Raw genomic sequence first — 27,943 nt, forward strand, 5'->3', positions numbered from 1 at the left:
CTCAGGTAAATACACCAAAAATATAGTAACTAAAGTATAGTATGTAAGTTCAATTACTCAAGTATTTTCCACCCCTGATATTCAGTGACAGTCCTTAGACTCCCAATGCTCCAAAACCTCAGCGCAACCTGTCATTTTTTAGAAGACATGTTGTGCCCCCAGGGAAGGTCTGGTGGGAAGTGCCCTGCCTTGTAATATAAAATACAAATTTTCTGAAAGTTTTTTATTTTCATTGAAGTTTTATTTGCTGTGTTGCACCTCAGTCATACCACTTTCCAAAGCATTTTGCTCCCTGACATGATTTGGGAAAAAAATACTAATGATCACTTTATACATTGTTGGCCAACGACCCTCTTTATTTGACTTAAGGTTAAACAGTGACCACATGATATTTGTTCCACCCTCCAAATGACTCATCTAGCCTCGCTTTATAAGTTATAAGTAAACTAGTTACTGCTAGTTCCTTATTTTTCATCTCATTTACAATAAGGTTGAAACGGCAACATGCAGTCTGTGCTTCTGTGGAGTTCATTCCTTTTGGTGATTTTCAGCCATTGCTCCTTTCTAGATGGTACGTTTATTGAGTCTGTCTTTACAATCTGAGTGTTTTCATGCTTATTTTATATTTACACCCATTCCCTTCTAGATGGGCAAATATATTCTATTCATCATATATTACACTTATTTTTCCAGCCTTTTGTTTCCCCGTCCGTACTTTTTTGAGATGTGTTGTGGCCACGAAATTCAAAATTACCTTATTTTTTTCTTAAAGTGGTACATCTACTCAGTTTAAACATTTGATGTTTTCTATGTTCTATTGTGAATAACATATGCGTTTGAGATTTGCAAATCATTGCATTCTGTTTTTATTTACATGTATTTACATTTTACACAGCGTCCAAACTTTTGTGGAATTGGGGTTGTAACTTAAGGAAATGTTATTGTCCAGCACTCAAAAGTTTACTTGGAATAACATATACAAATATTTACACTAAAGGAGATAAACATTAAAAATTAAAGTGAGTAGAGATATTCAGTCTACAGTATAAGTAATCTTTAAAAATTACTACTTTAAAAATTACAATCAGAAATGAATTATAGATGGATTTCTCTATGTTTACTGCAACTAGTTTACAAATATTGAACATTTGTAAACTAGTTGACATATAAAAGGAGGTTAAAAAAAGAGTTGAGTTCTTTTAATTGTAGTGAAATAAAAGTATCTAAATGTATAATAAAGAATAGTACAAAAATGTAAAATGGTCTATAAATACCGTACTGCCCTGCTTACCTTTACTAAAATTTACTTTGTTGTTGAGCCATGTCAGATTAAACCTCTTTCGAAGCCTGAATTTTACATATAGAAAAATTAATCAAAACACACGTTTTTTTTTTGAGTATCTTCCAATCACGTATTAGACCCAATTGTCTGTTCCTCTGTAGGTGCTCCGTCTTTATCTCAGTGCTCTGACAGTAATCTGAGTATCAGTGGGGGAAGATACACCCTCTCCAAGTTGCATAATGATGGTAGTATACTGAGATACATCTGCAGAGAGGGTTTTTATCCACATCCTATAAAAAGTCGTAAATGTGACGGAGGCCAGTGGGATCCTATACCCGGCACAAAGCTTCCAGTATGCAAGAGTAAGTAACAAACCATTCTGCAACAGCCCACCTTCACCAAATTGTCCTTTACACACAGTTGCATTAGTATCTTTCTGACTCTTTCAGAGGTCACATGTCCTTATCCAATTGTTCTGGAGAATGGAGTTGTGCAACCTTATAAACCAGTGTACTACGTGAATGACACAACCACCTATAGGTGTCATTCTGATTACACATTTCGAGGATCTGCCACCCGTGTGTGTCAGGCCAATGGGAAGTGGAGTGGTGGCACACCAATTTGTAGTCGTAACAGTAAGCAATGAGCTTTATCACTATTAATTAATTAATACATTATACAGTTCTGATGAAATCATTACAAAAATGACAACCAGATCTTGTAATAATATATACCCATCCCACAGCTGATCACTGCCCAGATCCTGGCACTCCACCTGGTGCCAGCAGAGGTGGTCACATTTTCAACATTGATGACAAAGTTACCTATACCTGTGCTAAGAATCTAAAACTAATAGGTTCCAAAGAGCGTGTGTGTCAAGATGGTGGCCAGTGGTCAGGGAAAGAGCCGGAGTGCTATGGTGAGCATTCTCACTCGAAAGTTCTACAGCATAGAAATACTGTAATACAGGGATCATGTTTCATTTGCCTGATGTCAGCTTGGTGGTATTTGGATATAGTCCTCTTTTCTTAATTTTAGCTGATTTTACATACGACACTCCTGAAGAAGTAGCAGAGGCTTTCGGCAGTTCTCTAAAGACTACTCTAACTCTGCATGAGGAATCAGGTACAGTAAGACTCCACAAGTCACAATTTCATTTCCATTTTAGTAAGTGACTGTAAATAACTTGGTTTTATTCTGAGTAATAAATAGAAGTTAATTTTAAAAATTCCAGGTAAAGAAGGAAAGAAAATACGTTTGACGCAGGAAGGAAAACTTGACATCTACATTGCCCTGGACGCATCTGACAGCATTGATGAAAATGATTTTAATAAAGCAAAGGAGGTCATTAAGAAGCTCATAACAAAGGTATATTAGAATAAAAGAGGTTTTAACAATTGAGATGGAGTTAAGAGTATAATTTAAAAGTATTTTTAAATGGTATTGGTGCATAATGAAAAGAGATCAGTGTTTATTTTTTAATATTTGTTTTATGAATTATTTATTTTTTACTCAGTATAGTATTACTGTGCCAATATTTTTGCTGCAATTTTCTATCACTTCTCTCCAACTGGATAATAAATGGTAAGGAAATGTCTGCAAACTGTGAAGCCCAGATCCCATTATTCAAATAATCAACTCTGCGCCTGTGATTTTATGTTTTAAAGCACCTTGTGATCTACTAATAGTCACATTTTATACTGTATGGCTCAATATCAGACCATTCCAGGTCTGAATGTCTGTACCTCAGTGTTTGATCTTGACTGCTCTTTTATTTAATATTTTTTAATTTTTCAACAGATAAGCTATTATGAGGTCAATCCAAATTATGAACTCCTAATTTTTGCCACGGATGTGACAAAAATTGTTAGTATTACTGATTACAAGAAGGGTCCTGAAACAAGGTTAAAGAACCTTCTTACATTGCTAGAGGATTACAAATATGATGGTGAGTTTTGACCTGGAGAAGTATTACTAAAAATCTGTGTAATGCGTCTCACATACATGGTCTTTAAATGGATGGAGTTTGCTCTGAGCCTAAATTTAAACTAAATGAAGATAGTTCTAATTAGTTTACATTCATTATTTAATAATCAATCTAATGCATCCTCTATATAAATAGTACTGTCATAAACCAGCCTATTAACAAATCCTTAACTATATGTCAACAGTTTATGGTTGCTTGTTGTTTAGTAGATGATCTATAAATTTTTAACTTGTCTCTTTGCTCTTTACTTTATTTGGATGATCCAGTATATAGCTTTTAATGTGTAGTACCAATTCATCCCTGGTCCTATCACAATTTCAAATTCAGTTCATGTGGACTCATTGATACATTGTAACAGACAGATAAACATTATGTGACATGTTGTTAAGAAGGCTACTTTATGACAGTCTATAGACAAATAACCAAATGAAGTGTTACCAATTTTTTGCAAGTATGTAAGTAATTTGTTAATCATTAAGTGATTTTTTTTATTCATTGCAAAAACAAACAAACAACAACTTGAAAATTGTGTACTGTGTCATCCTCGTTTAATATGATGTTTGTTTAAAATCGGCAGCGAAAGGACAGAAAACAGGAACCAACATTCGCAAAGCTTATGATGCTATACTAAGGAGCATGAGTTTTGAGAAGGAGCAAAATGAGACAGCCTTTGACATGACACAGCACGTCATAATCATGTTTACTGATGGTATTTATCCTATCTTTGTAAGAACATTCCACGATCATTCAGTCTTACAGTCCACATTCATTATTATTATTATTAATATTATTATTATTTACAGTGCTCCATATTTCACTATCTATACAGGTATAGCCAATATGGGAGGAAGCCCCAAATCTGTTATTGACGAAATTAAGCAAAAAGTAAAAAATCAGGAGCAATATCTTGGTGAGTAAAACATAAATATTTATTAAGATTCATTTATACTAATAGTAAAGATATGTACATGACCAAAATAAGCAAATTTGTCATCTCTGATCTTTCCTGCTATATCCAATCCTGATATTATTTAATTCAAGTCGCAAAGTAGAATTTTTGTATTGGCTTCTTCTTCTTCATACATGAGCAGTAACCTGGACCAAGAGGCAGCTAAATGTATTTTTAAAGTTAAATATCAATAGGCGACCTTGATAAAAATATAAGCAATTGAAATTCTATATATGTATTCTAATACACACATGATTATGTTACAGATCTTTATGCATTTGGAGTTGGTCAAGATGTTGAGAAAGAGATAATTGATGAGTGGGTGACAAAAAGAAATAACGAGAAGTATTTTTTCATACTTCCAGACATGGACAAAGTTGGAGAGACATTAGATGAAATGATTGGTATTAAAATTTTTTTTTACTTATTGGTATCTGAAATTAGCTAAATGTACATGATGTTTTTTCCCCCTCAGCTCTTTCTATCTGTGAATTTGATCCAGAGTCATTATATTTTTAAGTTTTTTAAGTAGTGTGCGTCAGAGTGTGTGTGTGTGTGTGTGTCTCCTTAGATGAGGGCACTAGTGTGTCTCTATGTGGACTCTACAAAGACTACAGTGACCCTGAGAGTAGAGCAAGCCTGCGCCTCACATACCCCTGGCTGATAAAGATATCTATAACTGTAAGATTTGTGTGTGTGTGTGTATATATATATATATATATATATATATATATATATATATATATATATATATATATACACACACATACATACACACACATACATATACACATACATATACATACACATACACACACACACACACACACACCACCCCACCCATTTTCTCCCCAAAATGGTCACCTGCCATTTCCCCCTCATTAGCCAGCTCTCCCCTATCACATAACTGCTATCAAGATATTTTTAATGATGTGTTCTAATTTGCTGCAGCAAATTACTGATTATTGTCTTATAATAAACATAAATGTCTTAGCATCAATGGTTTGCAGTTCAGTTGTTGTCAGTCTTTTATATCTTGGCATCACTACATTTATAATGATATCATAGCTGAAAAAATGTAAGAATGATTCTTATTTTTCTGTTCTTAACAGCATGAGGGTGGCACAGCAAACTGTATAGGATCATTAGTCTCTCCCAAGTTTATTCTAACTGCTGCCCATTGCTTCAGGTTTAACGATGATCCTGAAAGAATTGGACTTGTGGCAACCGATGCTAAAGGTATCATACACAGCTAACACATATATGGTGGTCTGGGAAAACTTGTCACATGTCACTATACCTGAATTCTGGCAAATCAGGTTCTGGCTTGACACCTCACTTTAAGAAAGCATAAATATAATATATCTGTAATGTTTTTGCTCCACAGACTGAATGGAAACTTTAAATATTGTTTTCTCCATTTTCATAATTTGGGGTGACTAGACTTTAATACTAAAACTTCCTTGTGGTTGAGATAAGATGCAAAAGAATATCATATTTCAGGACAGTAATGCCTGTAGTTGTCAGAACTATATATTGTAGAAAGTGGCAAACATACCATATTAAGGGTTTCCCTGGCTTTCACACATATAGTGCTTTTCAAGAGAATTGGATGAATATAGAAGAACTATGTAATGTTCAGTAATTGTTTCTTTTTTTTCTGATTAGATACTGGATTACTAGCGGTGAAGAGGTACTTACTTCATCCTGAATACAATACCACTAAGAAGAGGAACCTGGGAATACCAGAGTATTATGAATATGATGTGGCTCTCATTGAATTAAAGAAAGGTGTGAAAGTCAGTCCTGACATCAGGTGAGGAGTTTATGCTAATCCAGCATCTTATTGGATAAAGGCAATTTCACCCATTAATCCTTGAAAATGAGAAATAAACACACACAACTCCTAAACAACTTATTTAATCGACTTACAGAAATTTAACAGCTGACTCTTATGACAGAGACTTATGCGAGAGACTATGATGCACGCAGTATTACAAATAAATGTAAAAAAAATACACAGCATTTTATCAAATATAACTCTTAAGGTTAAGAGACTACAGTTCGCATAACTCCTTTTTCTCTGTGTATGCTAGAACTATCTGTATTCCCTGCACTCAGGAGACAAATGGGGCTCTACAACTGCCTGCCAGTGTTACATGTGAAAAACAAAGTGAGTTAAAAACCCTTTAATCTTTCAGTGCACCACTATTCTTGCTGATGTACATACTGTATATTATACATTTAGAGACAGGCAGAAAAGCTTAAATAAACCAGGTCTATATAACGATGTATTATGAAGAAAATGCATGGAAGTGTAAACAGGCATTGCAGTCAACATATCACTTAATCACTTTAGGCAACTGCAGGTCAATATTAATTTTCCATTTGTTCTCTTACAGAGGAAGTTCTGTTGAACAGTGATCTTGTGACGGCACATTTCATAGAACATAAAGTTGAAAATAGCAAAAAGCCAAAAAAGACTGTCCTAATCAGACAGGGGCAACAGGTAAATACGTAGTTATGCATGTCTGAAATTTACAAAGATGGTATGTAATGTTTTAACTGTAAGAGATTTAAAAAATGGAAGATATTTGGTAATGGAGGATGTGGGCCTATACATTTTATTTTCAGGCGATTACAAGATTACAGTGACCAACATTTTCACTTTAGCTATTGTTGTCATTTCTAGATTTGTGTTCTTTTTTGTTCATTTTAAAATATATGGCTGATTATCTTTAATTCTCTTGGTTTAAAATAACCTTTTAAATATTTGTTGTAATAATTGAACAATCCTCATATTATATGAATAATATACCAGGGGCTGTTGCTTAAGATTATGAAATGCACCATATTTGGGCCAGTGTTTTGTATAGTTGAGGCAAAAAATTAACTTACACTTAGGCTAAAGATATTAAATCTCAGTTTTTTTTACACATTTCCACACATTTATTTTTATCATATATTTATTTTGGCAAGTCAATTGGGGCATCTACTTTGTTTACAGGTAAGTTTTAAAAGTATATTTATTCACTTTATTAAAATTCCAGTCGGTCAACAGTTGGCATACACCACGTTGACTGCCTCTTAAAATAGTTTGACAGAAAATTATGTAAGGACTTTTAGAAGCTATTGTCATAATTAGGAGTGCACCTGTGACCGTATTTAAGGGCTAGATCATTTACAGCCAGTGACTTTTTGCTCCTGATACTATGGGAAAATGCTATTCCCAAAAAACTGAAGTTACCACAACAATTGTATGCAAATATAAAAATCTTGTGACTGCAGAGACACAGGATTGATCTTAAGCATTCCTCTAATGTTGTAACAAAATTGCTTAATGACAACAAAGTGAAAGTACTGGAATGGTCATCACAAAGCCCTGACCTGGATCCCATAGAAAATTTGTATATTGAAGGCCCAAAAACCTGAGGAACAATGAGCAAAAATTCCAGCAAAGTATTGTGAGAAGCTCGGGGAGGGCTACATCAAGTGATCCAATTTCAAGCAGTTAAAAGTCAGTGCCTGCAAACACAAAAAAATGTAAATATTTGACCCACTGATAATCTGATAAAATAAATAAAAGGTTAAATAAAACTGCCCCTTAGCTATTATTTTAAACTAAGTATTATGAAAATAAAGTAGATACCCTAATTGACTTAACATTTTGGCCTCAACTGTATACAAAGCTAATTCATGTTTCAAATTTTGCCACAAATATCATGACTTTTACATGTCACCGCACAGTAAAAGATTGCTAATGTCATGTTGTGGTTCCTCATTTCTTCAGAAAGATGAATGCATTCATCAGACCAAAACGATATTTAATATCAAACCAGAAACTGCAAAGGAGATGATTACAGAGAACATGTTGTGCACAGGTGGACCTTCACAAAATTACATAGATGATGTTACTTGCAAAGGTAATATGCCGTGATTTTTTTATTAGCACACAACTCAGGGACAACTTGCAATATGCAGATGAAATATACTGTGGACTTGGAATATATTAGTGTGCACAACAGAAGATCCTTCTTCATGTTCCCTTTATATTAATTACATTGAATCTTTCTTACATGAATATAAGGTATCTTTAAATTCCAAAATGAATTCACATCAGTTTATCAAATTATGACCTTACTTAAATGACATTTTTCAACAGGTGACTCTGGTGGTCCTACATTTGTGGAAACAAATCGTTTGATCCAGGTCAGAGTTAAATCTCTCCTCTTCAATTTTCTGTTTGATCTAGCTTATTATTTAAGTGCAAATGGCTCAGAATAGCAATATAACAAATTGGAAAAAGAGAAAAGTTTTATAACAATATTGCTTAATCATAAACAGGTTGGAGTCATCAGCTGGGGTCTGAACGATACATGTGCTACTAATGTGGATCCTAAAGATACCAGAGACTTCCACACAAACCTCTTCAGTCCAATTGTGCAAGACTTCCTTAAACTATACCTGGACGATGGGGACTATTTACATTTTCTGTAAACATTTAATTAGTTACTTTTTGTTTATCTACTTAACAGCTACTTAATGCCATTACAGATTTTCTTATCAAAGTATTCAACATTAAGGACAGTATGACAATAAAATTTTGTAGGTTTATTAATGTCACGTCTCAAATTTTTTTTAAATTACTTATTTAAAAAACTGTTTACCAATAGAACACTGTAGAACAGTTAGTGATTAAAATGAACCCTGTCCTGGTGTTCATCTAAACCAAGGGAATTCAACTAAAATTTGTGAAAATCCTTACAAAATTCCGGATCAGCAACATGACTGAATGGCGACAACATTTGCCCTTTAATAACCATAATTAGTTTATGGCTGTAAATTAGACAGTTGGAAGTGGTTATGTTTTGATTCGTAGTGGTGCTTCCTGTTATCATTTTGGACTAGCGCCATAAACTCTGAAGAGACAACTTTTTCGGCTTAATGTTGGGAGAATAAACACATAATTCTCTCCATTTTATTTTAAGCAGTGTATTTTTCTCATGGAGATGTCATCAGTTTTAATAAATAAAGTAAGTAAAATGTAAAAACGTCTATAAAATACTATGAATGCTCTCTCCTTCTTGACCATATACATTATCAAAATATGTGGGCTGTACAAAAACAAACTCTGTTTTTGCAAGTCAATTCATTCATGTGGGACTGATGTACACATCAAGAAAATTTCGTTACCATTTTATTCAGTGTAGAAAACAATGACCAAAGACAGTATAAAAACTACATTTAAAAAAGTTACTTGAATTTCCAAATAACAAAGTACTTACTGAATTACGAATGTGTCAGGTTACTCATTAATTTATGTTAATTTAAGTATACCTACAGTATGACATTGGTTATGAATCTGTTAATTAAAGAACATTCTAACAAATGTGATAAATTAGTTAGCATTACAAATATACCCCCTCCCCTCCCCCCTCTTGGTTATACTTTGCTGTGTCTGAAAGGGGACAGCAGTCTACCAGTTGATGACCCCTGTATAAAATGGGGTTTTCCCTGATTAGGCACATCATGGAAACAGTTTCATAGACAGTTCATAAAGGGCTTGATGATTACCAGAAAAGCCTTTGAGCAGGAAAACATTAAAAGCTGTTTTACTTAATGCTAATGCAGGGTTTCTCAAACATTTTGCAGTCACAGAACGCTTTAACTGTAGATTAATGTGTTGCCATTATTTATATTATTTAGGCTGATTTATTTTTGATCGATCAAGATTTGAATTAAACTCATTCAATTAAAGCCAGACATTTTAATAACTATAACAGCTAAATTATAAATGATATCTTAATAATAACATCATTTTGAATTGTGATTTTCTGTAACATTTTTTTTTTATTCATGGACCCCACTTTGAGAACCACTGGCTTACTGTACCGAAGACCGATATTGAGAACCACATCTAGAGATTATCAGACCTAAATGGAGTGCATAAGTGAATTTTAAACTTGTATTACTAATCTCCAAACTAAACCATATGCATGAACCATGCAAATCAATTCCTTCAGCCATTTACCAGTTTTAAAATTAAAATTTTTTTGTATTGTAAGATATTTTACTCTTATAAAGCAAACAAAAGAAATAGTATAGCATTGTACCCCATTGTACCCCAGTTTGAGCTCGGGTTCACATGAACAGTTTCACATATTCTACCTGGGTGTTTGCCTGGATTTACTCTAGGTATCCTACCACGTCCCAAAGGCATAGAATTAGGTAGATTGGCTTCACTTACAGTAATTGTCCCTAGCTGGTAATGAACGTGTGAATGTGTGTGCATTGTGCCTTCTGACGGACTGGCATCCCATTTTGGGTCTACTCCCCCTTCACAACCAGTGTTCCTGGGATAGGCTCTGGCTCCACCGCACCCCTAAGCGCTTAGAGATGATGAATGAATGAATTAATGAACAAAACTAAAATGGATTACAATGTACTGGAATACATATAATATACCAAACAACATATTTTAATATACATATAATGTATTCATTGTACAGACAACGATGATACATATTTAAGGATTACTGATCTCAGGCACTGATGTCAGGCGAGAACATCTGGGGTGCAGTCAGCGTTCCAGTTAATCCCAAAAGTGTTCATTATGGTTGAGGTCAGGGCACTGTGCAGGCCACTCAAATTTTTTGTACTTACAGGGTTCAACTGTAGTCTCCTAAAAAGACCCTTTTTAAGATAGCATAAAAGTTCAGGTTTTAATAGTAATACATATAATACTACAACTAGTAATAATAAAGTAATATAACACACACACACACACACACATATATATATAAGAATAAAATGACTTCTGAATTCTGAGTCACAACCTCCAAAGGCAGGAGTATCTCAACATGGGCAGGAGTGGCTCAACAAGGGCAGCTCATTGGTTAAAGCTTTGGGCTATTGATCAGGAGGTTGGGATTCAAGCCCCACAACTGCCAAGCTGCTACTGCTGGGCCCTTGAGCAAGCCCCTTAACCCATCTGCTCCGGGGGTACCAGCTGACCTTATACTTTGACCCCAGCTTCCTAACAAGCTGTGCTGTAATTTATGTGACAACTGAAGGGTTCTTCAAATACCTTCTTCGTCCAATCAAGAGAGTTCATGTAGTTACTTAAACTTTGTGTGTGTAAGAGAGCACGAGAGAGAAATTCTTTTGTCTTCAATAAAAAAAAAAAAAAAGATGCAGCCTAGTGTAGTTAATCACTCATTATTGAATTCTGTCACCTACATGGATACTTTAATAGATTGCTACATGCATTAGAATGGAAATACCCCACAGAGATAGGTAACTGGTGTTTTGTTTTTGGGAGACCAATATAGTGAACAGAGATACAAGCAAGAACTCATTTCCACTGTAAACTCACTAGAAACCTATTTTCCAATAATTTTGTTTTCCCATAACTAGCATCAGTTTTCAACTATAATTGGAATAGAATTTTGGATGTGATTTTCTCCCATTTCACTGTTTTGTCCTGTAACACAGGGGTAAACAGTGCTGCTAATCAATTAGTAACGTCACTGAGTTGTTGGTCAATGATCTCTGTTAAACAGTGACTAAATAGGGTAAGTTATGTCTTATAAGCTGACTCCTGCCATGGAAATATTTCCTGTTTGTTGCCTCATTTACAGTAACCTGAGAAAGACAACATGGGTCTCTGGAGTTAAATTGTTTGTGATATGCTTGTCCACTTATAATTGGTAATTTCTATAACTTTCATCTTACAGCCACAGTGTGTTCCTCATGGAATACCACAACATACAAAAGTGTTTGCTCATAGGAGTTTTATGAATTATACTGAATCCTTTTAGCATGTAGCAAGACTTCTGGTACCCTGTTGCCTCCAGGAAACATGACAAATTCTACATCCAACATTGAGTTGATTCTTCAAGAGTGGAGAACTCAGTAGGAACCAATAGAAATGCCAATATTCATCATATGATCCTAGTAAAACCTGACCCTTTAACCAATGTTATTTCATTAAGATTGAATTTATGCATGTGTAGCAATGTGGCTTGTTTCGTTTTGTACCAACTACACCACCCTGAGAAAACGGGGAAAATAAGAACTACGCCACATGTGGCTTGTTTCACTCTACAACACGTGTAGCTATGCAGCTCGTTCATTTCATAAATATACGAACTACTACACCCCAAGAAAATGGGGAAAATAACCCAAATAAGGACATGCAAGTATGTTCCACTTAGAACAGGCAAGAGGCATAGGTTTCCATATAAAAATACATTTTATTTTGAAGTTAAAGACTGGCCAAGAACTATTTTAAAAGAAGCAGCCATCACAGTCAGGCATTGGTCAAATAAAAAAACAGTCACAAGAGAAAGTTAACACTAATCATAGGAGGGCTGAGGCTTCCTGTATGAAGGGCAGGGTAGTACGACAGCACCAGCTATACAAAGAGGGAAAAGCACCCCACTAATCAGAATCATACCCACAAAATTCACAGCAAATAAAACAGCAATAATGACCCTTAATTAAGTAAAGTGTTGGCTCGAATTTAGCCTATTACCCAAAAACATTTAAAATTCAACTTAGAAGCCAATACTCACATCTACCTCTGAGACCAGTTGGAGATAGAAAAAAATACACCAGCCGTGAGTGAGAAGAAGCAAGGGTCCAGCTTTATTGTTTCATTCCACCACACGAGATCCACACCGATGAGAATTCTCAGAAGTGATCCCCCATACCCTGAGCTTAAGCTCCAGTATTTATACTGTATTTACACACTAGATAACCCATAGGTTTCCAGAAAAGGCCTATTTCACTCACCCATAGAATTGAAACCAGGGGTTTTACTTTACACATAAAATCAGAACCCAGGCATTTCCAACAACCCAGGAAACAAAAACCCAGTGTTTCTATTTACCTAGGTTTTCAAAAACCAGGGTTCTCTTTTACCTAGGTTTTCAAAAACCAGGGTTCTCTTTTACCTAGGTTTTCAAAAACCAAGATTCCCATTTCCCTAGGTTAAAAAAATGACGTAAGCAAGACGACTAAACAACCGGGAGGGACCTTGGTCTTATCGTTATCTCGAGGGGGGGGGCAGCCACCCTTATAACTGGCTTTCTTCATGGTTCTCTAAAAATTAAGGCTTTCCTTGCGAGACGAGAATCTTCACCATCTGAATCATGAGTAAGTTATATTTTCCTTTTTTTTCCTGTACTTCTCATTTATAATTTATTTTCATATTTGCACTATATTTTAGTTTATATATATTTATACTACTTGAAAAGCGGTTTACTGTACTTCCAACTTCTTAATATCATTACAGTTCTACTGTCCTGCATATCCTACTATTCTGTTTTTTATAGAGTTTCTCTATTACTATAAGATTCTATTAAAGTTATTCATGTGTGTGTATGTATGTTGTGTCTACCTGCCCGCCCTTGACGGTACGAGTGTGTGTGTTTTTAGCACTCCTCAGCTCGTACATTTCTTTTTGACTTTTTTTACTATTACTGCTCTTAAATTGCTCGTAATTCCAATCCGCCTAATCCCGCTTCTATGTGTCTAGGTGCCGGTGCCCGTCGTCAGTCCCCTCTCTCTCCGTTACTGGACCTGGATCAGGGTTTGGACCTGGATCTGGACACTCATTACCAGCTTGTGCATCTCACTGCTGATATCATGATGCTACTTAACTATCTTCGCAGCACCCCCCCTAAGAATGGAGATCCGGGGTTCCCCCCTCTTCTTCGGTACAGAATCTGCCCCACGAACGTGCGTGTTGACGCTTCTACACAGTCAGACCCAGAACCCCCCTCCAGCTTCCAATCCGAGGATGATGATGTTGTCTTCTCCGATCCGGGCCCCGACCATCCGTCCCTCTTCTCACCCACCAGTCCGCCCGACTCTCAGTGGTCCGCTCACTTCACCCACCCTGATTTCCCCATGTCCCCAGGACGCACCCCATTTTCCTCCCCCTCTTACTCTCCTCCAGACTACGCACCCACCCGTCCTGTGAATTACCAATAAAATTACATTTTTACTCATACTCAATCTCCCTCGTGTTTATTTCATGTCATTTTTATCCACAACAAAAGCCTGAAAGGTGCAGCAAAGAACCCCCCCTCAGGAAACTCAGCTCCTACAAGGGAGGAAGACAACCCCACACAATTACAATATACACAAGACAGACAAACAAAAGAATAAAACAAAAAAACCACAGATAACCCCCCCCACCCCCCCACACACACACACACACTGATTACAAGTAGCAAGTTTACCAAAGCTGACCAAAACCACTACCCTATAGAAGAATCAGCATAACTGATACAACACAGTTGAATGAAAGAAAACAGATCTCAGTGACAGTAACCAACACATAACCAAACAGCAGCAGGCAAGAACCAAGCAGCAATGTTTGTGCTGTAAAAAGTTTAATTTGTGCTGCAATGGTTCAGGGGGTATTAAAAGGATATTCCAAAGGTCATTCTGGGGTCACTCAGCAAGTCATTATCAAAGAAGTCTACTAACCCCACTGAGTTTTGATGCAACTGGCTCAGTGGTGAGGAAACTGAGACCTAATGGCATGTCTGGCCATATCTTATCAGGGTGTTCTGGCAGGGGATGAGAATTCAAGTGTCCCAGTGGTGCAAATGCTGTCAGAGAGACACGATGTTAATGCAATAACACATTGGCTTACAGAATGGATACGTGCAGGTGCACCAATTCCAAAAGAGGTTGTGAGTGACTTTTCTCTGGCTTTGCTTAGAGCTCTGGTCAAGGCATTTACTCCTCATCCTGATCTGAAGACCTACATCAATGAGTGTTGTCTTACTTGGTAAAGTGTTAACAAGTGCCACCTTGTTTTGTTCAGGTTGATGTTGCACACTGCATCAAGATGATCTGCCAGTGGGACTGCTTGAGGGAAGGGGGGGAGGGGGAATAAAAATAAAAGATTTGTGAAGTCAATGGCATAGCTTCTCAAGTCACAATCCATGGACAATGGAAGAGCACTACTACGCAGTATTAGTGTTGCAGCTCTCAGCAAAGCTGAGGGCAATAATAGCTCTGGAGCCCCCCCTTATATCAAGATGCAAGAAATACCTGAAAGCCTGAATTGCAGAAGGGTGTGTAGTCATTCCAGATGCAGAGAATGAGGACCTGGAAGAAGTGCATCCATTTGACCAAACACAGACAGACCTACGGGAGTGGGTGACATGAGGAGAGCAGGTCACTTGCCATTGCTAATGGTGATACTATGCACGTCCTCCCTTAATTTATTGAGTCATTTAAGTCATTAAATTTCCACATACACAGCCTATGTATAAACAGCTACAGCAAACAGATTATGGGGCATGTATTTATTCATGACAATGTTAATATTATGACTTACTCATAACATACAGTAACAAGTAAAAACACTTACCTTGGAGTTCGTTACGTTTCACACATCCTGTGATCCGCTGTGGCCCTTAAAAGTTGAAAAGGCACAATGGATGGGTAACAATTACGTGAATGGGACTATTTAATGTGATTTGTCGTTTGGATTTTACCTTGTTACTTCAACTGTGTTAAAGTAAGACAGTCGGCAAAAACCGGCACAAACGATTGAGGCCATTTCGGGTTAATTTGGAGCATGTGTGGGGCTGGTGACGTAAGCTCATAGAACTTAATGCCTAATATTTTATAAACGGAAGCAGCACAAACGACCCCAGAATGACCTATAAATATTCTTTTAATATCTCCAAATCCGAAGCAGCACAAACGAAGCGTTTATCAGCACAAACAAACGAGCCTATTTGGAGTGAACTTGGAGCATGTGTGGGGGTGGTGACGTCACCGCACCGTAATTAGATGTCTATTTAAAAAAAAAAAAAAAAGATTTTGCTGACGTTTTGCGTGGGGGGCAACTTCACGCAAGTCTCACACAGCCCGCCTTAACGCATGCAAAATCAAGGACCTAAGAACAAACAGGTATTACAACCTCAATTTGGAAAGCATGCAAGATAGTTTAGCTCAAATAACAGAACTAAACGATTTACCTACCGTGGTCCGAGGACATGATACTCACGATGGTACATACGAAAGTCATGATAGCGTCTTTAATAGTTGTGACGACGACAGCTGGCGCTCCGACCGGAGCTACGTTAAGTTACCATGCTACACAGCTGGGAGCCTTGACGTCACAGCGCACTGATTGTGAGCAGCACATCACACCTGCACACAGTCTCAGTAGCCCAACGTCACACTAGACAAATAAAGCGCATGGTAAATAGACAACGCTAGCATCACACAGCTAAGCAACACCGCTAAAACCACATACCGCTGTAGTCCGTAGCAACGAAAGGAAAGGGGCAGGTTTTCGACCATGACGCATTCTTAGAAGCCTCAACGACCATTGTACTGTGGTAGGGAGCGAGCCCATTGGCCACGTAGTTAATAAGGGTGACGTTTTAACCACGACACACACCCCACTACACATGTTTCTTGATGAGTCAAGATGTACTTTAAATAATTTTATTTCAGAAAAATACACTGCCTGGCCCAAAAAAAGTTGCACACACAATTGTGTTGCACCACCTTTAGCTTTGATTACATTGTGCATTCATCATGACATTGCTTCGACAACCTTGTGCAATGTGACATTTATCTCCATCCAGAGCATACATTTTTGGCCGAGATTTTGTATTGAGGACTGGAGAGTGGAACAACGCTGTAAAGACTTCTCCAGCACAACCCAAAGATTTTCAGTGGGGTTAATGTCAGGATGCTGTGGTGGCCAATTCATAAGTGAAAATTATTCGTCATGTTCCCTGAACCACTCTTTCACAATTTGAGCCCAATGGGTCTTGGCATTGTCATCCTGGAGTATGCCTGTGCTTTCAGGGAAGAAAAAAAAATCCATTTATTGGATAACCTGGTCATTCTGTCCATTCAGGTACTCGGCTGACTTCATTTTATTGCTGTATAACGTTGCTGAGACTAGACCTGACCAACTGAAGCTACCCCAGATCATAACACTGCCTCCAGAGGCTTGTACAGTAGGCACTATGCATGATGGGTACATCGCTTCATGTGCTTCCCTTTATACCCTGACGCACCTATAGCTTTGTAATAGGGTAAATCTGAACTGGACCACATGACTTTTTCCTTTGCTCCACAGTCCAATCTTTATGCTCCCTAGCAAAGTGAAGTCGCTTTTATCTGATTAGCCTCACACTGATTAGGCCAAACAGCTGTTTAGTCCCAATCTTGTAAGTTCTTGTCACAAGTTCTTCTGTTGATATTTTACGATGTGACCACCAAGTGTGAACATTCATTTTTCCAACCACATTTCTTCATCAAAGTTGATAGTTCACCACTCTCCTTCCAGGTTTTAATAACGGACAGTTCTTAATCCAATTCCAGTGATTTCAGCAACCCCCTTAGTTGTTTTCTTTGCTTGATGCAGGCCAATTATTTGCCTCTTCTGAAACACAGTAACATCTTTTCCATGACCATGGGATACGTCTTCCAACACGGTTGTTAAAGAAACGAGAAGCTACACACTGCATCAGTTAATGTTAAAAGAATTCTTGTCAGCTGAACCATATTAATCACGCAGTGGCTTAGAAGTTAGCACGTTCACCTCACACCTCCAATTTTGGGGGTTCGATTATCACCTATGGGGAGGAAACCAGAGTACCAGGAGGAAACCCCCACAGCACAGGGAGACCATGCAAACGCCGTGCACACAGGGCAGCGGCAGGATTCGAACCCCCAATCCCAGAGGTACGAGGGTTTCCTCCCCATGGGTGGTAATCGAACCCCCAAAAGTGGAGGTGTAAGGCGAACATGCTAACCTCTAAGAAACCGCACGCATGTCATGGCAAACTGGTATAAGACAAATTAAACACTAGTTTAAAACTCTGTGCTAGTATAGGAAAAGCATCAACTTTGAGGCAGTAACAGTAATGTTCCTATTACAGCATGCCCTAAAGTGTTTCATTTCTTACACACCAGGTGCTGAGGACAAACCAATCAATGCACCTGTACAACCAAACTGCAATGTTAATAATTCATGTTTTGATTATTAACTGCAATGCTTGAGTGTTTTGTGGCCTTTGCAATGACAGTCTTATTTTTCATAATGAATCAATTACAGTCCATCAGTGGCAGTGACAATTTAAACTATTATATTGCATTGCATTATATTATTTGGGGTTATGGACTTCATAATAAGTGCAGAGTTGGGATTTTTTCCTGCCTAATTCTTTCATTCAATAATAGAATTTTATAGACAAGTAATAAACAATACCGTTCTAAAAATAATGTAAACAAAGTCGCTAAACAGCACCCCACAGTATGACTCTCAAGAAATGTGAAGGCGCCTTTTAACCGAACCGACCAGATGATTCACTGCCCTAATGAAGCAGCCAAGTGATTCATACGTCATGAGTCACGTTATAATTCCAAGCGAAACGCGAGAGTTTGCACAGTGAGGAATCGTGTCGCATAAGTACACAGCGCATGCGCAGTACTATGCGCATGCGAGTTTAAGCTTAAAGTGCGTGAACTTTTCACTGCGTCAACTATTTTCGTTGCGCTGCTACTCTACTGATAGGATTTCTCTCCTCAAGCGCCTCGCTTGCTGTTACTATGGAAACGTGGAAAGCCGATCTAAGGATTACAGTCATGCTTTTAGCTCGCTTGTTATTGTCATTATATTATTGACAACACCTCTGTCGACGTTCATATATCACAGCTAGCGCTTAAAATAAAAATAAAAAAGCTAGCATGTCGTCAGTTCCTATCGAGATAAAAGACAGGTTAGTAGCTGGCTAGCTAATCTAGGCTACATGCTAAATTGCAGCTGCTAGATGGCTACCTCGATTATCATATTTTACCTAGAGAAATCAGATTACTTCTCTCCTTGATATCCATAGGTGAATAGTTATTACATATCAGAAATAGTACTGTCAGTATTTCTGATTAGGAAAATAGCTAGCTAAGCATAGTTAATAATTTGATGAGCAGTTTTGTTTAAAGTATCTGAACTGTTATGCACTTCACTTAATGTTAGCTGCATGCTGTGAGTCAGGAGTGCAACCATTTTCCTGCATTTAGATGTGCAAGTAAAGTTATCAAACCGTCTACAGGTGAATAATGTGGTGGTGCTGTGTAAATTCATCCAATATTGAAGTGCTGTGGGAATGTTGCATGCTCTTTTCCGCTTTCCCCCTTCAGTGCGGTGTCCAGTTCCAAATGGCTTGATGCACACTATGATCCAGTTGCCAATTTATATACTTTTTCTTCATGCATCAGTAAGTTTTCATTCAACTAACTAATCATTCATAGGCTCATAAAATCCTTGGTGTGTGTAATTTCACTTAAACACTTAAACACATCAAAATCTAGAACCAAACATGATTGAAGTTTTATATCTCCTTCTTAGCTCTGGCAGACTTGCATGGAGATGGTGAGAACAAGGTGAGATTTTGTCTTAATTTATTTTCATGTGCATGCCCTTAGATATACTATTATACACTGTTCAGCCTTAACATTAAAACCACTGGCGGGTGAAGTGAATAACATTGATTATCTCGTTCCAATGCCACCTGTGAAAGGATGGAACATATTAGACAGCAAGTGAACAGTCAGTTCTTGATGATGTGTTTGAAGCAGGAAAAATGGGCAAGCGTTAGGATCTGAGCGACTTTGACGAGGGCCAAATTGTGATTTCTAGACAACTGTGTTCGAGCATCTCCAAAACGGCAGGTCTTTTGGGGTGTTATCGGTATGCAGTGGTTAGTACCTAAAAGTGGTCCAAGGAAGGACAACCGGTGAACCAGCAACAGGATTATGAGCAACCATAAGCTTAGTGATGCACAAAGAATCAAATGTTGCAATTTGTAATACAAATTGCTGAAAAAGTTAATGCTGATTCTGACAGAAAGGTCTCAGAACGAAGTGCATTGCAGCTTACTGCATAGCTGCAAACCTGTCAGAGTGCCTACTTCACGTTTCACAAATTCATCACGTTTTCTTTTACATCATGTGGATGACCGGGTGTGTGTGTGTCGCTTACCTGGGGGAAAAGATGGCACCAGGATGCACTAGGGGAAGAAGGAGGCTTGTCGGCAGAGATAGTGTGATATTCTGGGCAATGTTTTGCTGGGAAACATTGGGTCCTTGCATTCTTATGGATGTTATATTTACATTTATGGCATATGGCAGATGCTCTTATCCAGAGCGACTTGCAGAAGTGCTTTGAAGTCTCTATTAATAAATGCATCCTGATACTGGTTCACTAGGTCACAGACTAAGAATACCATAAGTCTTAAAACTCTGTTGGGAGGAAATATAGTAAGAAAAACACAGACAACACAATATTTATTTTTTCCATTTTATTTAATTTTTAAATGCTAATGTAAGTACTATAGCAAGAGGTAAGTCTTTAGATGATGTTTGAAGACTGCCAGTGACTCAGCTGTTCAGACATCTAGGGGAAGTTCATTCTACCAACTATGTGCCAGAACAGAGAACAGTCTTGATGCATGCTTTCCTTGTACCCTGAGAGTTGGCACCAGTCTAGCAGTGCTAGAGGATCGGAGAGATGTTATTTGGCTTGGGGGGGGGTGATCTCGGTCACTCTCACAGTTGAGTAAAGCCTTTAAAGTGCACCGACTGATTCTGGTGTAATGTTTGTCACATTTATCTCACACAGGCTTTTCTTATTTCATTTGTTGTTTGTGTGTGTACATGCATGATAGCTAGTGGTGGGTGATTTGGGTACAGGAGCAGGCAACATGAAGCTGAAGGTATATCGTGGCACTGGGCTGCTCAGTGAGAACACCCTGCTGGACTTGCCCACCGGTCTGGTGTCTTTCCTCATGGACCAACATGAGCCACGTACCCCCGCCATCGCTGTGGCCTCAGGCCCCTTCATCTACATCTACAAGAACCTGCGGCCCTATTTCAAGTTCACTCTGCCCACTCTGGAGGTCAACCCCCTGGAGCAGGATGTATGGAATCAGGCTAGAGGGGTGAGCGAGCCTTCCGGCACCTCTGATCTGTCTAGCTGTGTTTATACACACTGCTTTTGTGTTGCATGTGATATTTAAACAGGGGAAGCTTTGCAGTAGAGAACTGCTACTGACTGTTGTTAGTTGAATGAATAGTGAATTAGTACTGCATGCCTCACATTTATGTGTTCTCTAATTATGTGGTAATATCTATTAAAATATGATATAGTTGCATGTAGTGTCAAATCTTTGGCAAGTTTTTTGAATTTCTTGACATTTTTCAGGATCAAGGTTTGATGCATGTGCTCACTCCTAGACTTATTTTAAGAATTCTTTGTCATTAAGAAACTTTGTCATTCATTGATTGATTTTTGTGATTGCGTGTGTGTGTGTGTGTGTGTGTGTGTGTGTGTGTGTGTGTGTGTGTGTGTGTGTGTGTGTGTGTGTGTGTGTGTGTTTTTACATCTAATCGTGTGTTATACCGTCTCTCAAGGATATGATTGACCCAATGACACTAAAAGAAATGTTAGAGGGTATAAGGTAAGGTGCAAACTGTACAGATTTGCACATTGTCATTACATTGCTGAAAAGAGACATGATTGTGAAAAATGTTTCTTAAGCATTTCCCTTCTGTTCTTTAGAGATAAGGCTGAAATTCCACTATCAGTCAGATCGCTACGGTAACGCAAGAACAATTTCACAGTTTCTTCAACTGCCTATGGACATTGGACTGTTTTCATCAGACATTTCACTGTTTAATATTGCATTATATTGTAGGTTTCTCATGCTTGAACCACAGGAAATGGAGTCTTATGTTAACCTCCAAAAAGAGCAGCCCATACGCAGACAGGTGACGGGTCTTGTCTTTCTCACTCACTCACTCACTCACTCACTCACTCACTCTCACAGTTGTATATGTACAGTAAATAGAGACATTGGTCCTTATTTTATTAAAGTTGTCTAGAAATAAGTGTAGATTTGAGCATAAGGCTTAAAAAATCTTTGAATAAATCTGTCATGAAGCTGTTGGCTGACATCAAAACTAAACCCCATTACCCATAATTTGCTGTAAAATTCCTGTGATTAATGTTATTTGAACTACTCTACCTACTAAACTTGCTATACTTATTAATGTTCTTGATTGTGATTATTTAAAAGCAAATCAAGAATTTTTCACATTTGTTATGAATGTGAATAAGGAAGTTATGAATAAGGAAACAGACTACGGAATTTGTGTACAATCGTTTTATGATCAGATTTGACCATATGCAACTTTGATGAACAAGGGCAATCTTTTTGTCTGCCCTTAGACGATCATTACATGCATAGGGACACTGAAGAAGAACATGGCGGATGATGATGCAGTCAGCTGTCTGGTCATTGGCACAGAAAGTCAAGATGTTTATATCTTGGACCCGGAAGCCTTTACTATTCTCTCAAAGGTCAGTAGTTCAGTTTTATTCCACCAGTATTTCCAAGGTCTTGACAGAATTTTAAAATTATATTTGCATCTGCAGATGTCCCTTCCCAGTGTACCTACACTCATGGATGTGACTGGTCAGTTTGACGTCGAGTTCAGAATCATCGTAGCCTGTCGAAATGGGAACATCTATATACTGCGCAGGTGTGTGAGCATCCAAACAGTTCCCAGCCAAGCCAACCATGTTGTTCAGTTGCAGTGACCGATTACTGAATCTAACTTGAATAAACTTGCATTATTGTGATCAGAAGCATTGCAGTGCACCAGAAAACATTATATCAAGTTGATCACATCCTGCATTGGACATGTTTTTGTTGCAGGGACTCGCAGAAGCCCAAGTACTGCATCGAGCTGTCCTCTCACCCTGTTGGGCTGATCAGGATGGGGAAGAATGTGGTGGTGGGCTGTGCTCAAGAGACTATGCAGAGTTTCACTCAGAAGGTCTCGCTATCTCACCTGAACACACAGATTGATAGATTAATCTATGTCACACAGAGCTTCTTTTAAAAAATTATTCAACCACTGCAGCTTTTCCTTAAAATGTAATTGTAATAATTGTAAATGTTAAAACTGTGGTACTAGTGTTTAACTATACCAACAATTTGACTTAATTTTTGTTTTGTCTTTTGAAGGGGAAGAAACTATGGACGACTTATCTGCCTGCTCCAGTCACCACTATGGCCCTTCTGGACTTGCCCACACGGGGCTTCCAGGCCATACTGGTGGCCCTGGCCAACTGTGAGGTCCATGTGTACCGGGACAAGAATGTAGTCAGCACCATCAAAACGCAGGTAAAATGCACAGAGCCATAGTGAGAGCTGAGATAAGTGTACATTGTAAGAAGCTATAGTAAGTGAAATGGTCTTGTTTGACTATTTGTTGTAAACACAATATTTCACTTTAAAATATTTCAAGCAATGTAAATACACACAATAATCCATGGACTGGGCACCCCAGCGTTTTGCATCCTTTCATATGCTTCCTGCTTTCTGGTACTGTTGGTACTAAATAGTACTACATGCTTTCTAGAGATCTCAGTGTGTAAAAAAATTGACTGTTCCCCATTATTATTCGGATCTACTGTATATTATTGAATTATTCTAAATATTGTTTTTAAGTTTCTCGTTTTTATGTTGCAGCATATTGCAATTGACAGCATAATGCAACCTCATTTATCAGACTGAATTTTTGATTTTCTTTTTTGCCCAATTTCATGTTTAAATAAGCTGAATTACTCTCAATTGAATATCTTTTGTGTATTACATCTTTGTGTTACAGGACGTGGTGACCAGCATTTGTTTTGGCCGTTATGGTCGTGAAGATGGCACCCTAATCATGACCACCAAAGGTACTGGTAAAAAACTTTTGTTCCGTTCAAAAAACACCAAAACAGTGATTTGTATGTAAGGGATTAAACACAATAGGGTGTGCTGTAAGAGGAAAATAATTAACAGCAGGTTGATGTGATGCCATTACCACGCTGACATTACTTTCCTATAACAGCTTGTCGACATGTGTTTTATTCCTTTTATACCATAGCAATCTTAACCCTAACAAAGTTTTATTTATTAAAAAATGATGCGTACATTTGATCAGTTTATAGTTACATTTAACGTTGTGTGACTTCCATGAAATAAGTTAGACATAAGTCTTGGTGTAAAACATCTGGTTTCAGTATGTGGATAGTATAGTGGCTTTAAATTCATCTACTGCTTTGAATTAATTCCTTTAATGTTGTGCAGGAGGGGGTCTGATCATTAAGATCCTGAAGAGAACAGCTGTGTTTGATGACCGGGACTCCATCTCTGGTCCTCCAATTGCCCAGAGCATCCGACTAAATGTGCCCAAGAAAACCAAACTTTATGTGGACCAGACCATGAGAGAAAGGGAGAATGCTGTGGGTATGTACAGCCACCCAAAGCATACACATCTACATAGTTATCAGAAACAATTGATAGAAGAGCTTTATCAAAATTCACTATGATTTTTCATGCTGGGTATTTTTGAAATTATATTGTCTTTGTAATGTTGTGTAGCCATGCACAGAGCCTTCCAAATGGACCTGAGCAGGCTGCGACTAGCTGCAGCCAGGGCCTATGTCAAAGCCCTGGAGTCCAGCCTAACTCCTATGTCGGCCAGCTTGACAGAACCTCTAAAGATGAATGCAGTGGTGAGTATAAATGTGTTCATGGTGGCCTTTATTTTAGTTACCTGTAAATGTATCTTAATTATCTATGCCTGTGGAAATTGACTTCAAACATTTTAGAACGCATTTTCATTAGGGTTACTGTGATAGCCGGTGTTACACGGTGTTCGGCCACACACTGATTACATAACTTGCCCATCGCGGCACCGCCCCAACTATAGTTCTGCTTTTGTATAGTAATAAAAATGACTGAGTTCAGTTAGAGAATGGATGCTACAATTAAAAACTGAACGCATCTGCTCAATTCAGCCTGAGCTGAATGAGTCCGAGTCGCAGCACAGATCAGCCGGAGTCAGATTTCATTTATCACATGATGAGATTGAGGCGAGCTGACTGATGAGACGACAGCAGAATATTTGGTTTCAAAAGTTCTGTGTTTAATATAAGTGAGTTTGTCATTGTACTGTTTTGTTGTTGTTGTTGTTGTTGTTGTTGTTGTGTTTTTCTTTAAGAATAATAATGAACCTACCATTCAAGCAACTGCTGCCCCGAATTGCTGCTAATTTGAAAGTGAAAGTAAAATGTGCAAGGCCGCACGGGCATTCATAAGCGATTTAAAAGCAAGTGTGAAAAGAGGGAAACACCCCTCCCTCGTGGTACCAGTATTACCAGTGTCGTCACACGTCGCTTAACCAGTAGGAATATTTCCTCACCATCACTTCCCTAATTTCCATTTAAACAAGCATTTTAATCACATTGAAATTAGAAGACTTTAGTAAATACTGTGAGGGGAAAAAAGTATTTGATCCCCTGCTGATTTTGTACGTTTGCCCACTGAATGTATATATACAAGTAAATAGAGAGAGGTTTGTAACCTTTTATTGGAAACCGTTTAGATCTAATGGAGACGAGGCCTTTTTAACATCCAGATGCAAGACAAATTGAAGGCAAAAACAAGATGTTCGTGTGTGGTGGTAAGGTGTTTGGTCACCACAAGACACTGGAAAAGCTCAAGTGAACCATGGCACAGGTTCTACAAGTCTCTGGGACCGTAGCAATGAGTGCCATTCTCCCAAAACGATATTCCCTTTGTTGGTGTTTTGATGATGATGGTGGTGATGAACGATGTCTAACAAACCCGTCCAAAATCTTGCATAGGTCTTGAAATCTCATGACTATAAAGGCAATAGTGTTTCATTTACATAACTTTCATTCTCATCAAACCGTTCAATAAGCCCTCGTGCCCTTATGATGGGGGTGGGGTCACCCTGGAAGAGACTATTGATATCAGGATTGAAATATTCCATAATAGGATAAAGGAGATCAGTCAGAAGAGCTTTGTATTGATTTGCAGTGACCCTACTCTATAAAGTGACAGGTGGACTCAAACCATTGCAGCAAAATGACTTCCATAGTATAACAAAGCCTGTGGTTTTTCCTTTAATTTGTCATCTTTTTGTATATTTGTCTTTTAACTGACATGGTCTATAGGCCTAGCCAATTTACCCTCCACCTGCCTTCAATTATGATCTGACAGTTAATACAAATATTTACATCTTTGGTGGAACACTAGTTTCATGAATAGTATGTAAACTGTAATTGAAACACTTGATATGACAGATGTTTTTCCCCTTTGAGTTAGGTTCAAGGCTTAGGCCCGTCCTTCAAACTCACTCTGAACATCCAGAACACAGCAGCATGCCGCCCTGTGATGAACCTAGCCATCAGTTTCCTGTATGATGAGAATTTGTACAGCATGAGGACAGCCTTCTTTAAGGCAAGCTTAATTTTTTGCTCAAATTATTCTTAAGTAATGTGTAATGAGGTGAATGAGTAGGAATTGGGTCATGTCTTATTATGCTGTGTGTCTGTAGATCCCTCTGCTGGTTCCAGGGCTAAATTACCCCATTGACACCTTTGTGGAGTGTCTGAGTGATAAAGGGATTTCAGACATCATCAAAGTGAGATTTTAATTTTATGTATGTCTTCTGATAAATACAGTACATGTCCTTTTTAAAATGCTGCCATCTTTATATGCTGCAGGTGTTTGTGCTGAGAGAAGGGAAGAGCACCCCACTGCTCACCGCGCATATTAACATGCCTATAAGTGAAGGACTGGCACTCAACTAGGAAACATGGCCAAGATGGCCTGTATGTGCACTAGTACTGGATGAGATTGTCGCTGTGGCATTGTAGCAGCAGGGCTTAGCCATTATGCCACAGAGACTGAAGAGCCACTTCCTGCAGGTGATCAGAGAAGCTTGTGCTGGCCATAGAAGCCGAACTTTAGGTTAAATCCGAAAGAAGTGTCTTGATGTGATTGCTGCAGTCACAGATGTTTTATTGTTAAAGGCCACATAGTTTGGTGTGTGTGCGCGCATGTGTGTGTGCTCACAAGTCTATTTGCTTTTTTTAATATAGTGTTGTAGTTACAATGTGTATTTGTAAGTGCATTCACTGGCCACTTTATTAGGAAAACCTATGCATCTGCTCATTCATGTAATTCATTCATGGACAAATAGGAAAAAATCTTATCTAATCTTCAGCTGTCCAGTTTTGGTGAGCCTGTAACCCACTTTCTTTATCCTGGCTGACAGAAGTGGAACCCAATGTGGTCCTCACAGTATGTGACCATCCCAGATCCCAGTAGTGTCTGAAATAATCAATCCAACCTCTCTGGCATCAACAACCATGCCACAATCACAGTAACGGAGATCACATTTCCCCTCCCATACTGTTTAATGTAAATATTAACCAAAACGCTTGACTTGTATGTGCATGGTTTTATTCATTGTGCTACTGCAACATGATTGCCTGATTGGATATTTGCATGAATGAGCAGGTTTTCCAAATAAAGTAGTTGAGGAGTGTATATTATTTCTTATTCCTAATAGTATGTATGGTATTGTTATTTTAAGTCTTGCTGTCATGTTTAAAGGAATAAATTGAAAGAAAATTAAATCTCCAGTTTACTTTCACCTAGGTGTGAATCTATGTTTTAATGCGTGTGTGTGCTGGTTGATTTCCAGAACTTAGCCAGAGCGACATCTTATGGGTTTTTGCAGACTGACACACAAGTGTGAATAGGGAACTTCTGATACAACATCTGACTATTGGGTGCACTGT

At 38.1% G+C, this 27,943-nt stretch overlaps 2 protein-coding genes and 1 long non-coding RNA gene across 5 annotated transcripts; 2 read left to right on the forward strand and 1 right to left on the reverse strand.

Annotated features, from left to right (window-relative positions):
• Window positions 1–457: 457 nt before the first annotated feature.
• On the forward strand, window positions 458–9,252 carry LOC100862742 (complement factor B/C2A). Its single transcript, NM_001257114.1, has 18 exons — window positions 458–571; window positions 1,444–1,644; window positions 1,732–1,917; window positions 2,028–2,201; window positions 2,321–2,407; window positions 2,517–2,650; window positions 3,083–3,230; window positions 3,847–3,978; window positions 4,099–4,179; window positions 4,485–4,622; window positions 4,790–4,899; window positions 5,331–5,457; window positions 5,887–6,034; window positions 6,315–6,391; window positions 6,621–6,727; window positions 8,009–8,141; window positions 8,381–8,427; window positions 8,563–9,252. The coding sequence occupies exons 1-18, from the start codon at window positions 505–507 to the stop codon at window positions 8,713–8,715; spliced, it is 2,250 nt and encodes a 749-aa protein (NP_001244043.1). The 5' UTR covers window positions 458–504; the 3' UTR covers window positions 8,716–9,252.
• A 5,350-nt stretch (window positions 9,253–14,602) lies between these two features.
• LOC108278961 (uncharacterized) lies at window positions 14,603–16,597 on the reverse strand. 2 transcript variants are annotated; one of them, XR_001815429.3, is made up of 5 exons: window positions 16,511–16,597; window positions 16,234–16,435; window positions 15,614–15,658; window positions 15,292–15,387; window positions 14,603–15,102 (listed from the first exon to the last, which is right to left on the reverse strand). It is a non-coding gene; the product is annotated as an uncharacterized LOC108278961 (long non-coding RNA). The 2 variants fall into 2 exon arrangements; XR_001815430.3 differs by lacking the exon at window positions 16,511–16,597 and having other exon boundaries at window positions 14,603–15,105; window positions 16,234–16,502.
• A 2,131-nt stretch (window positions 16,598–18,728) lies between these two features.
• bbs1 (Bardet-Biedl syndrome 1) lies at window positions 18,729–27,795 on the forward strand. 2 transcript variants are annotated; one of them, XM_017492777.3, is made up of 18 exons: window positions 18,731–18,995; window positions 19,250–19,325; window positions 19,414–19,490; window positions 19,622–19,656; window positions 20,940–21,212; window positions 21,685–21,731; window positions 21,833–21,871; window positions 21,969–22,041; window positions 22,502–22,633; window positions 22,709–22,815; window positions 22,992–23,112; window positions 23,304–23,462; window positions 23,950–24,019; window positions 24,414–24,572; window positions 24,708–24,841; window positions 26,460–26,594; window positions 26,692–26,778; window positions 26,861–27,795. In XM_017492777.3, the coding sequence occupies exons 5-18, from the start codon at window positions 20,976–20,978 to the stop codon at window positions 26,945–26,947; spliced, it is 1,587 nt and encodes a 528-aa protein (XP_017348266.1). In that variant the 5' UTR covers window positions 18,731–18,995; window positions 19,250–19,325; window positions 19,414–19,490; window positions 19,622–19,656; window positions 20,940–20,975; the 3' UTR covers window positions 26,948–27,795. The 2 variants fall into 2 exon arrangements, with proteins under 2 accessions (XP_017348265.1, XP_017348266.1); XM_017492776.3 differs by lacking the exon at window positions 19,250–19,325 and having other exon boundaries at window positions 18,729–18,995.
• The last annotated feature ends 148 nt before the right edge of the window (window positions 27,796–27,943 follow it).

The sequence above is a fragment of the Ictalurus punctatus genome, chromosome 18, assembly GCF_001660625.3.
Source record: "Ictalurus punctatus breed USDA103 chromosome 18, Coco_2.0, whole genome shotgun sequence".
Taxonomy (NCBI): Eukaryota; Metazoa; Chordata; class Actinopteri; order Siluriformes; family Ictaluridae; genus Ictalurus; species Ictalurus punctatus.

Coding starts and splice junctions, on each gene's coding strand:
- bbs1 (XM_017492776.3), top strand. CDS start 18,964: ATGTCGTCAGTTCCTATCGAGATAAAAGACAG. Junction 19,491..19,621: donor TACTTTTTCTTCATGCATCA/GTAAGTTTTCAT, acceptor TCTCCTTCTTAG/CTCTGGCAGACTTGCATGGA. Junction 21,213..21,684: donor TATGGAATCAGGCTAGAGGG/GTGAGCGAGCCT, acceptor CCGTCTCTCAAG/GATATGATTGACCCAATGAC.
- LOC100862742 (NM_001257114.1), top strand. CDS start 505: ATGCAGTCTGTGCTTCTGTGGAGTTCATTCCTTTTGGTGATTTTCAGC. Junction 4,623..4,789: donor GACATTAGATGAAATGATTG/GTATTAAAATTT, acceptor GTGTCTCCTTAG/ATGAGGGCACTAGTGTGTCT. Junction 6,728..8,008: donor TAATCAGACAGGGGCAACAG/GTAAATACGTAG, acceptor TCATTTCTTCAG/AAAGATGAATGCATTCATCA.